This window comes from Nerophis lumbriciformis, linkage group LG30, assembly GCF_033978685.3.
Source record: "Nerophis lumbriciformis linkage group LG30, RoL_Nlum_v2.1, whole genome shotgun sequence".
Lineage (NCBI taxonomy): Eukaryota > Metazoa > Chordata > Actinopteri > Syngnathiformes > Syngnathidae > Nerophis > Nerophis lumbriciformis.
Genome location: NC_084577.2, coordinates 15,343,775 through 15,355,192, shown reverse-complemented (window position 1 = coordinate 15,355,192; position 11,418 = coordinate 15,343,775). Strand labels below are relative to the sequence as shown.

Genomic DNA, 11,418 nt, shown 5'->3' with positions numbered 1-11,418 from the left:
GCAAATCGGGCAGTGACTCAACTTTTACGAGTCAATACTGAATTTTTTGCGTTTGAATTTTGTGAAATATATATATCTTTTTTTACATCAAATTATGCTGAAAATGTCATTGTATAAAAATGTATGAGCAAAATTCAATTTTCAGTGTTTTAAAATTATGTGTAAAAAATCAAACTGTGCCAAAAATTCAATGTAATAAAAAAAAAATCAGTGTAAAAAAAATTCAGTGCAGAACATTTCAATGTAATAACAAGTGTTGAAAAATTCAGTATACAAAAATTCAGTGCAGAAAAAATTCAGCGTAATAAAAATACAGTGTAGAAAAATTCAGTGTAAAAAAATCAAAACAAAAAAAGTCAAAGCAGAAATATCCATTGCGTCATAACTGAAGTCCCACTTTTGGTAAATTAGTTCAATTGAGGTGCTTCAGTCTTAATTTATTGCAAGTGAGTCTCAAGTTTTAAAGCAACTGATTTTTTTTTTTTAATTCATCTTTTATTTATACTGAATTTTTATACAATTATTTTTACGCTGAATTTTTTTACACACAATTGTCAGCAAAATTCAAACGCAAAAAAAATCAGTTAGATAAATTAAGAGTAAAAAAAAAGCTTTTGTTATACGAACACAAATTGACCTTCATAGCAGAGAGGCTGAAAGAGAAAACACTTATTCAAAAGACATTTATTTATTTGACGAGCATACCCATAAAAACAGTGGAGTTAAAAAAAGAAACAACAGATTCTTCCTCATTAAGCAGACAGGCATAATTGTGAAATAAATAGCAGAGAGATGACTCTCTCACTTTGTGCTGATTTTGGCATGTTGATAAAAGTCCAAAATGAAAAATAAAAGTTGCTATTTACATCAGAACACACACTCACAGACGTTCTGCCTTCATTGTCTCCATCTGTAGACAATACACGATCTCTGTGCTCCTACTGGTAGACATGAGTTAATACACTTAAACCAGGGGTGTCAAAGTCAAGTCTGAATGATGATATTTGATCAGTATTAGAACCGGCCCGCAGGCCACAGCCGCCTGCTGCTGTTTTGCACGCACCAATACTCCATCAGCGATGGCGCTAGGAATTTTCCAAATGGGGTCCCAGGGACCCCATCAAGTCATAAAAATGGGGTCCCACAGTAAAAATGTTTAACTTTTTTGTAACCGTTTTGAAAACAAATGATAAATGTATGCATTATCTTGTTATATCTCATATTCTATATTGTGTTTTGGTAAAAGGTTGTCATAAATGTTACTTAATTCATTAAAAAAAAAAAAAAAATCACAAAAAACAAATTTTTATGCATATATGTACATGTATTCAGTTATAAACATTCATTCACTTTCTTCTTTCCTTAATGGATCTAAACTTTACCGCTGCCGGGTATTTTTTTCTATATTTTTATTGTAATATTTTCAGAATGTGTTTGTTCTATTGTTGGCCAAAGTAAGACATATAAAACAATCTTTATTGTCTTAATTTTTTAGTTTTAATGCCATGATTTTAATAGTCCGGCCCGCGTGTGCACAGATTTTCCTCCATGCGGCCCCTGAGCTTTAATGAGTTTGACACCCCTGACTTACACCGTCTAATAAGTTAATATAAGAGTTGCATTCAAAAAGGTGCCTTTACAAAGTATAATAATGCTCCCTTTTCCTCATATTTATCATGTGTACGTGGGCTGAGAAAAGCAAAAGACAGTATACCATTTTTTAAAGACTTAAATCATTTCTAAATAAGGGTATAATGAATGAATGAAAATGTTGATTGGAACGTAATAAATATTTGCACAATATTTGTTAGAATAATTGTATGTAAGTTATCACAAAAACTTTGTGTTACATTGAGTGCCCGGCGAGAAGACAAAAGCTGTCTTTGATCCTCCCATGCAAAAGACTTGTAAAACTCCGCTGTGTAGGATGGGAAGCAACAAGAAGGTGTTCTGTTTCTTTGATGTATTGTAATCCACAGAAATATATTGCCTTAACCCAAGATCTACAAAGCGAAGAGGAAGCAGGACCTGACTCCCCTCCAGGGACCTCTTCTTTGAACTGTTTTACGACTTCTTCTTTGAACTCTTTTACGTTAATTTTCTTTGAACCAAGCTTTTCTTTGAACTGTTCTGTAATCAAAGGCAATGGCTGTTTACGACCCCCGCCCCTTAGAAACAGCTGTTGCCATGTAATCAGGGAAAGTCCAAATAAAAGAGGAGGTGTACAATCTTTCGTCAGAGCGTGGTGGAACTGTTAAAGTTAAAGTTAACGTACCAATGATTGTCACACATGGTGAAATTTGTCCTCTGCATTTGACCCATCCCCTTGTTCACCCCCTGGGAGGTGAGGGGAGCAGTGAGCAGCAGCGGTGGCCGCGTCCGGCAATCATTTTGGTGATTTAACCCCCAATTCCAACACTTGATGCTGAGTGCCAAGCAGGGAGGTAATGGCTCCCATTTTTATAGTCTTTGGTATGACTCGGCCGGGGTTTGAACTCACAACCTACCGATCTCAGGGCGGACACTCTAACCACTAGGCCACTGAGTAGGTAAAGGTAAGCGTCCCTGGGTGGGCAAAGAGTTACATGGCAACAGCTGTTTCTAAGGGACAGGGGTCGTAAACAGCCATCGCCTTTGCTTATAGAACAGTTCAAAGAAAAGGTCGTAAAAGTGTTCAAAGAAGAGGTCGTAAAACAGTTCAAAGAAAAGGTCCCTGGAGGGGAGTCAGGTCCTGCTTCCTCTTCGCTTTGTAGATCTCGGGTCAAGACAATATCTTTCCGTTGATTACAATACAACAAAGAGTACAGTCCAGATGTTTCTCCTCAATTGAGCCAAATTGAATTCTGTCTCTGTTCAATTCCTTGCTTCCTGTCTTGTTTAATAGATGTCATCAGTGTTTGAACCTGACAATATTAATAACCAATTTGTGTCAAACTAATAGCTGTCCATTATTTTTCTTTGAAAAGGCACATTTTTTTCCCACACAACTTGAGTATTGTCACCAAAAAAACAACATTTGTCCGTGCTCCCTTGTGCATTGACATATACTGTACATGTGAGCCAACCACCGTGTGAATACAGTACATTTGGATTTTTTGTGCAATTAAAAAAAAACAAAAAAGGTACAACTGAGCAAGTTTTATTATTATTATTGTAATTATTAATATGAGTGAAGGCTTCAAACATTCACATGTCTTTTTTTGTCGTATTTGTACGCGACCACTGCACCTAAAACAGGAAGTTGACCTGTCCTATTGTTTGCATGTTCTTCCACGCCAAACTCCTCCGAGCACGCCTTTATAGACCTTGCGTTGTGCATTCGGGCACAGAAAAAGACAATTCCACATCACACGACAATTGGGGCGAGGGGGGGGGGGGTTTATGAGTGATATTGATCACATTTGGATAATGTTGTCTATAATGGTGCTTTTCAAATCACATTTGAGAGTAAAAAAAAATGGCAATAGTGTGACAGCAAGGGTGGTTTAGTACAGAGGGTGACCTTTGACCCCGTTTTGCAGAGTCGGCGTTACCTCCCCCTCCCGAGCAAAAACCTCGGTCCACTTCCTTCCCGAGTGTGCTTACAATGTCGCCGCCCGTCCCCCTTACCCGCGTCATCTCACTTCTCCATGAGTGACAGCTGGATGATGTGCTGCAGTTGCTCCTCCTCTTTCCGTCGCCGGAGCTCCGCCTCTTCCTGCTCGCGGGCCGATATCTCCATGGCGATGCGCAGCTGCTCGTCGTAGCTGCGGCCGGCGGTCTGCTTCTTGGAGGGGGTGGAAGAGAGGCTGGTGGGCGAGCGCGGCTTCAGCGGGGGGATCCTGTTGGATGAAGAAATCCTTCATGTTTAACATCAAGGACCGGAACATTCTTCCATTCATGGTTAGCGATGAGGTAGCGTCTCATTATCTAGGGCGTGGCAAACTAGTGACAAAAGTATGATTACAATTAGAGATGTCCGATAATGGCTTTTTTGCCGATATCCGATATTCCGATATTGTCCAACTCTTAATTACCGATTCCGGTATCAACCGATACCGATATGTACAGTCGTGGAATTAACACATTATTATGCCTAATTTTGTTGTGATGCCCCGCTGGATGCATTAAACAAGGTTTTCCAAAATAAATCATCTCAAGTTATGGAAAAAAAATGCCAACATGGCACTGCCATATTTATTATTGAAGTCACAAAGTGCTTTTTTTTTTTAACATGCCTCAAAACAGCAGCTTGGAATTTGGGACATGCTCTGCCTGAGAGAGCATGAGGAGGTTGAGGTGGGCGGGGGCTAGGGAGTAGCAAGGGGTGTATATTGTAGCGTCCCGGAAGAGTTAAAGCTGCAAGGGTTTCTGGGTATTTGTTCTGTTGCGTTTATGTTGTGTTACGGTGCGGATGTTCTCCCGAAATGTGTTTGTCATTCTTGTTTGGTGTGGGTTCACAGTGTGGCGCATATTTGTAACAGTGTTAAAGTTGTTTATACGGCCACCCTCAGTGTGACTTGTATGGCTGTAGACCAAGCATGCCAAGGGAGTGCCTTTAAGGCACGCCCACCATTTTTGTTGTCTGTGTGGAAATCGGGAGAATGGTTGCTCCAGGAGATTTTCGGGAGGGGCACTGAAATTCGGGAGTCTCCCGGGGAAAATCGGGAGGTTGCGACACAGATCGGCTCTGGCATGACAACAACCTAATGTAAGGGCTCGTGCAAAGCCAACAGATCAAGCGTGTAGCTTTAATTTTTAAGGAAACCTATTTTATTTTTTTCCATCTTATAATCAGCCTATTGAGTCAGACTGCCGAGAAATATGATGAACATTTCCAAGCATTTACAAGCACTTCACCCAAAATTCAAGCAATCTTCCAAACCTTGAAATCGCAACATTAAAATCCAAGTGTTTTCAAGGTTTTTAAGCACCCGTACAAACCCTGGTTACATCTCTAATTAGCACAAAATATTCCTGGTCAACAAATCTACAACAACACATTTCTCAATCAATACTGAGCATTACGTTGTTTGTAGAAGCAGAAGGTTGTATTCGATCATGTTAAAATGTTGTGTATGTAGAGTTACTTCAAAATGTTGACTTTGCAACGTGAGAAGTGCAGGGGCAAATGTGTGTCGAGAGTGGGGAAGTGGACATTCTGTGTGTGTATCTCTGTGTGTTCACTTTAAACAGGGAAGATGGCAAGAGTAAAGATAACAAGCGGGTGGACTGTGTAAGCAGGAAGGTTTCTCGCTCGCTCGCTCGCTCGCTCTCCAAACACGCACGAGTACATTGGACAGGAGTCGAGGAAGAGGACAAGAGCACAGGAAGTGAGTCAGGGATGGAAGGAAAGATGAAAAGAAGACAAACAACAGACCAGAGCAGTGACAGGAAGACTGAGACAATGAGGGCGAGGGAGCAGGATGCATCACCTTCGTCCTGACAGCTGGGAGATTTGTTTTTTTCCGCTGCTATTGGACTTTAGAGCAGTGTTTTTCAACCACTGTGCCGCGGCACACTAGTGTGCTGTGAAATACAGTCTGGTGTGCCGTGGGAGATTATGTAACCTAATGGGGTTAAAAATATTTTTTGCAAACCAGTAATTATAATCCGCATATAATGTGCCGTTGTTGAGTGTCAGTGCTGTCTAGAGAGTAACCGTGTAATACTCTTCCATATCAGTAGGTGGCAGCCGGTAGCTAGTTGCTTTGTAGATGTCGGAAACAGCGGGAGGCAGCGTGCAGGTAAAAAAATAAACAAAAGGTGAGTGTCCCTAAGAAAAGGCATTGAAGCTTAGGGAAGGCTTTGCAGAACAAAACTAAAACTGAACTGGCTACAAAGTAAACAAAAACAGAATGCTGGACGACAGCAAAGACTTACTGTGGAGCAAAGACGGTGTCCACAATGTACGTCCGAACATGACATGACAATCAACAATGTCCCCACAAAGAAGGATTAAAAATAGGGATGTCTGATAATGGCTTTTTGCCTATATCCGATATTGTCCAACTCTTTAATTACCGATACCGATATCAACAGATACCGATATCAACCGATATATACAGTCGTGGAATTAACACATTATTATGCCTAATTTGGACAAACTTTAAAAAAAAAAAAATAAAATAAAATAAGATAAATACATTAAAAACCTTTTCTTGAATAAAAAAGAAACCAAAACAATATAAAAACAGTTACATAGAAACTAGTAATTAATGAAAATGAGTAAAATGAAATGTTAAAGGTTAGTACTATTAGTGGACCAGCAGCACGCACAATCATGTGTGCTTACGGACTGTATCCCTTGCAGACTGTATTGATATATATTGATATATAATGTAGGAACCAGAATATTAATAACAGAAAGAAACAACCCTTTTGTGTGAATGAGTGTGAATGAGTGTAAATGGGGACGGAAGGTTTTTTGGGTTGGTGCACTAATTGTAAGTGTATCTTGTGTTTTTTTATGTTGATTTAATTTAAAAAAAACCAAAAAAAAAACGATACGATAATAAAAAGACCGATACCGATAATTTCCGATATTACATTTTAACGCATTTATCGCACATCTCTAATTAAAAACAACTGAAATATTCTTGATTGCTAAAACAAAGTAGATGCGGGACAATTCGCTCAAAGGAAGACATGAAACTGCTACAGGAAAATACCAAAAAAAGAGAAAAAGCCACCAAAATAGCAGCACAAGACAAGAACTAAAACACTACACAGGAAAACAGCAAACAACTCTAAATAAGGTATGGTATTTTTTTATTATTTTTTTTGTCATAAAAAAATACAATCATGTGTGCTTACGGACTGTATCCCTGCTGACTGTATTGATCTATATTGATATATAATGTAGGAACCAGAATATTAATAACAGAAAGAAACAACCCTTTTGTGTGAATGAGTGTGAATGAGTGAATGGGGGAGGGAGATTTTTCGGTTGGTGCACTAATTGTAAGTGTATCTTGTGTTTTTTAAGTTGATTTAATAAACAAAAAAAACAAAAAATTGTTTTATTATTTAAAAAATTTTTTTTTAAATTTCTTGTGCGGCTCGGTACCAATCGATCCACGGCCCGGTGGTTGGGGACCACTGCTTTAGAGGATACAAGTGCCATCGTATACGCGTTGTTTTCAGATAAGTGCACTTACAGAAGACAGTTAGTGTGAAGAAAAAAAAAAACACACAAAAAAAACATGGCTGACCTATCCAGGCGGCTCGGGTCACATGGCAGGGGGTTTGCTGCTGGCTTGCTATTGGTCAGTGCCTCCCAGATGGTCACCTGGAAACACGGGAGGAACACAGGAAGTCAAGACACAACAGTTTGTTGTTAAATCTCACATTAAGTGCCCTGTCATTCATTTATTGACATTTTATAAACTTATTTGGGTTCTCATTTTGGCCTCGTCTGCAGCGGCATGTCTCCGAGAGACAAGGAAAAATGCATAAAATGATCGTCTTACTCACTGCATGCTCAAGGAAAGACATGCAGTGCCATAGCCTACACGTTCGAGGCAACGCGGAAATACGAGCGCCAACTTGTTCAGATGAATTTAACGTGATTACAGACCTCAAAAGTGCGGGGGACACGTCCCTGCGCCCATGATCACAGGAAGCATCACTACACAATTAAGGCTGCGCTAAGGCACTAAGGTTATCCAGGGTAAATCCCACCTAAGCTTATCCTTGTCCACACACAACAATGCCACCGTTTAACACCCCCTCATAGTCGCCTCCAGTGTTGCTTTGTGTGCAACTTCTTAAATGTAACTTATCTGAACAATATCCAGTGTTGTGGTATTTCAATTAACTGGAATCCAGTGTGCTGTGGGGCCCTATTGTAGTGAATCACACCTGAGCCATCATAAATTAATAAAATCATTATTAGACACGTAAACAATGTGATAAAGAACATTTTACAACAATCGATCTCGGGATCTAGATATCTGGTCAGGACATTCCTCACTCTTTTGCCTTCACCTTCATTGTCCATTCGTTTTTGGTGACTTTATATACTCTGGACCTAGACGTTGAGTCAGCGACATACATGGCGGACAATAACTGATACAGTCTGCTTTGCCAGTCCAAAAGCAGTCACCGTTTTCCGTAGTCTTCCCTCGACGGCCTGGTAATACAAAGCACACGCTACCTTTTTTTAATCACATCCACGGGAGCTCGCATTCTCGTTGTCTCTCCTTTGACAAATGGACAAAGTTTTTCGCTAAGTAGAATCCCAGCTGACCTCGACATTCGAAAGTTCTCTTGCCGTCTGAGAAGTGTTGTATCCCAAATAGCTGCAATCGCTTCCTCTTAAGGTATTCATGTGTGATTTTCACAAGTGTCTGTACATGTAAAAGAAGGAGAAACACGGGCATGTCTGGATGACTCGCCTTCATATTTCCAGTGGTTAGCTCCGAGTTACGAAACCGCTTTATTATGAAGCTGGCTGTGGCGCGTTCTTTCTGACGTCACTTCCTGTGTGGGGCGCGGCCTTTCTGGTGTCACTTCCCCTCCGAACTCAGTTTGTAAACGATCAATTAGTCCATACAAAGCTAAGTGCCCGAGATTCAAGAAATACTTACCCGAACGATAGTTTAGTGTGGCTGAAACGGGGCTTAGGCTAAATAATGATTCGTTTAAGGCAGGGGTCGGCAACCCAAAATGTTGAAAGAGCCATATTGGACCAAAAATACAAAAACAAATCTGTCTGGAGCCGCAAAAAATTAAAAGCCATATTACATACAGATAGTATGTCATGAGATATAAATTGAATTAAGAGGACGTAAAGGAAACTAAATGACCTCATATATAGCTACAAATGAGGCATAATGATGCAATATGTACATATAGCTAGCCTAAATAGCATGTTAGCATCGATTAGCTTGCAGTCATGCAGTGACCAAATATGTCTGATTAGCACTCCACACAAGTCAATAACATCAACAAAACTCACCTTTCATGCACAACGTTAAAATTTTGGTGGACAAAATGAGACAGAAAAACAAGTGGCATAAAACACGTCCTAGAAAGTCGGAGAAAGTTATACATGTAAACAAACTACGGTGAGTTCAAGGACCGCCAAAATTAGTAGGACAAAACGGCGCTCGCCAAATACTCGAATCAGTGAAGCATGTTTAATATAAACAGTGTGCTTTATAACAATTAGGGAGGCTTGTGTCATGTTTGTCCTCCTACAGAAACCATATTAAAACAAAAAATAAATGTTTTTCCCCTCATCTTTTTCCATTTTTCATACATTTTTTAAAAAGCTTCAGAGAGCCACTAGGGCGGCGCTTGCGGCTCTAGAGCCGCGGGTTGCCGACCCCTGGTTTAAGGGGTTATCCGGCTTAGTGTAGACACTCGAGTTAAAGGGGCTGTTTGCAACTTCCTCACAGTTACATTTTTCAAAGCAAAAAATAGAACAAGACTTGTGTTACCATTAGTCCTTTAACAGAACGTATTTGTGTTAAAGCGGTCTCTATTTTTCACAATCACTAAGTTTGTGGAGTACATTTTTTTACCGGCCTGAAAAAAAGGATTGATGTTTACGGCGGTCACTCACCCGGTCTCGTCAACACGTACGCACATACAACAGCAGTCCAAGAGAAGCACTGAACAATTGTCCTCCATGTTGTTGTCATGATAGAATACTGTATTTTCCGGACCATAGGGCGCACCGGATTATAAGGCGCACTGCTGATGAATGGTCTATTTTTGATCTTTTTTCATATATAAGGCGCACCGGTTTATAGGGAGCATTAAAGGAGTCATATTATTATTTATTTTTTTCTAAATGTAAAACACTTCCTTGTGGTCTACATAACATGTAATGGTGGTTCTTTGGTTAAAATGTTGCATAGATTATGTTTTACAGATCATCTTCAAGCCGCTTTCTGACAGTCGCTTCCGGATGCGCTGTTTTGTTTGCGGTCTTATTTACGTGGCTCATATTCGACAGCGTCTTCTCCCCGTCATCTTTGTTGTAGCGGTGTAGCGTGCAAGGACGGGAGTGGAAGAAGTGTCAAAAGATGGAGCTAACTGTTTTAATGACTTTCAGATTTTACTTAAATCAATAACAAAGCAGCATCTCCTCATCCGAAATCAACAACAACGGAAATGTGTCCCGTGAAAAACCGTCCAACCGGAACTCTAATAACTAAAGCTCCTTGGGTGAATAATGTAAACTCACTACACCAGTATGTTTTAGTTTACTGACAGATATAAGTAAGAACTTTACACTACTTTGTATTAGAAATGGCAACAGCGGAGGATAAATGTCACATAACAAGAAGAAAGCTTATCGACTCACTGACGCGCGCAATTTTTCAATACTTCTACAGATCCCAAATACAGATCAGCAGGTAACAGAAGGTAAAAAAAAAGTTGCTTTTGCATAATATTGCGAAACAAAACGCCAGATTATATGTCTTACTTTATATACACAGCATAATAATACTCCTACGGTATGTTTAATGTGCCAACAATTATTCAAGTGGTGCGGCTTCATAGCTTACCAAAGTCGTAGTAAAACATGTTGATATATTTTTGAGCGCCGTGTGTAATGTTCTATATTTTCAATGGAACATAAAAAATGTTGGTGTTGTTTACTTGAGACATATTGCAATCATAGTGCTGTCTACACTTATCTCTTATGTTTGACTGCCATCTACTGGTCACACTTATCATTACACCATGTACCAAATAAAGTAGCTTCGAGGTGAGTGAGCTCAACCAAACTTATTCCTTACATTAGGCGCACCAGGTTATAAGGCGCACTGTCGAGTTTTGTGGAAAAAAAAGGATTTTAAGTGCGCCTTACAGTCCGGAAAATACGGTATACATTCAATGACAGCTAACACTAGCTATCTAAATCACTGATGCACAAGCATTTGTTACGTACTCACGTAGTTACGTCATTACGTTTTAGAAGCCGGAAGAGGGCGGGATATACTGTGTAAAATTAATTGGAAAGTTAGCGCCCTCTAGGCATCTGTGCAAATATTGCAAACCGCTCCTTTAAATAATTCTTCCACAGTCTAAGAACATGTTGAGTTAACTTGCGCTGGATTGCAACCTGACATGTATGTTATGCACTTAAACATGGTAAAACGCTAAGGGTTCTGTTGCCATGGACTGGGCAATTGTCCAGAGCGCCATTCTGCAGGGGATGCCACAATAACATATTTAAAATTATATAATATATCATTTTATTTCAATTAAATATTTAATTTAAATACAAATATTTCTATTTGAAATGGTTGGCCAACGTTACATTTTTTTTTTTTTTAAATGCTTGGAGAAACTATAATTTTGAAGTTGGACATCTTAATCAGATTAGAAATGGTGGTGGATGAATCCGCATTAAAGGTTCCCTATTATGCAAAACCAACTTTTCTTACTTATAGGTACTCGATGATGTGCATTTGGGAT

The 11,418-nt window shown here is 39.4% G+C and overlaps 1 protein-coding gene across 3 annotated transcripts in view; it reads right to left on the bottom strand.

Moving 5' to 3' along the window:
• Positions 1-2,761: 2,761 nt before the first annotated feature.
• The window catches only part of ankrd13b (ankyrin repeat domain 13B), a 157,119-nt gene continuing 148,462 nt past the window's right edge, over positions 2,762-11,418 (bottom strand). For 2 of the 3 annotated variants that reach the window (XM_061925624.1, XM_061925625.1), the window contains 2 exons: positions 7,194-7,270; positions 2,762-3,821 (listed from right to left, as the gene is read on the bottom strand). In XM_061925624.1, coding sequence (XP_061781608.1) covers positions 3,620-3,821; positions 7,194-7,270 — 279 coding nt within the window. In that variant the 3' untranslated portion in view covers positions 2,762-3,619. Of the gene's footprint in view, positions 3,822-7,193; positions 7,271-11,418 lie in introns of those variants that run through there. The other variant, XR_009810570.1, reaches the window with a different exon arrangement.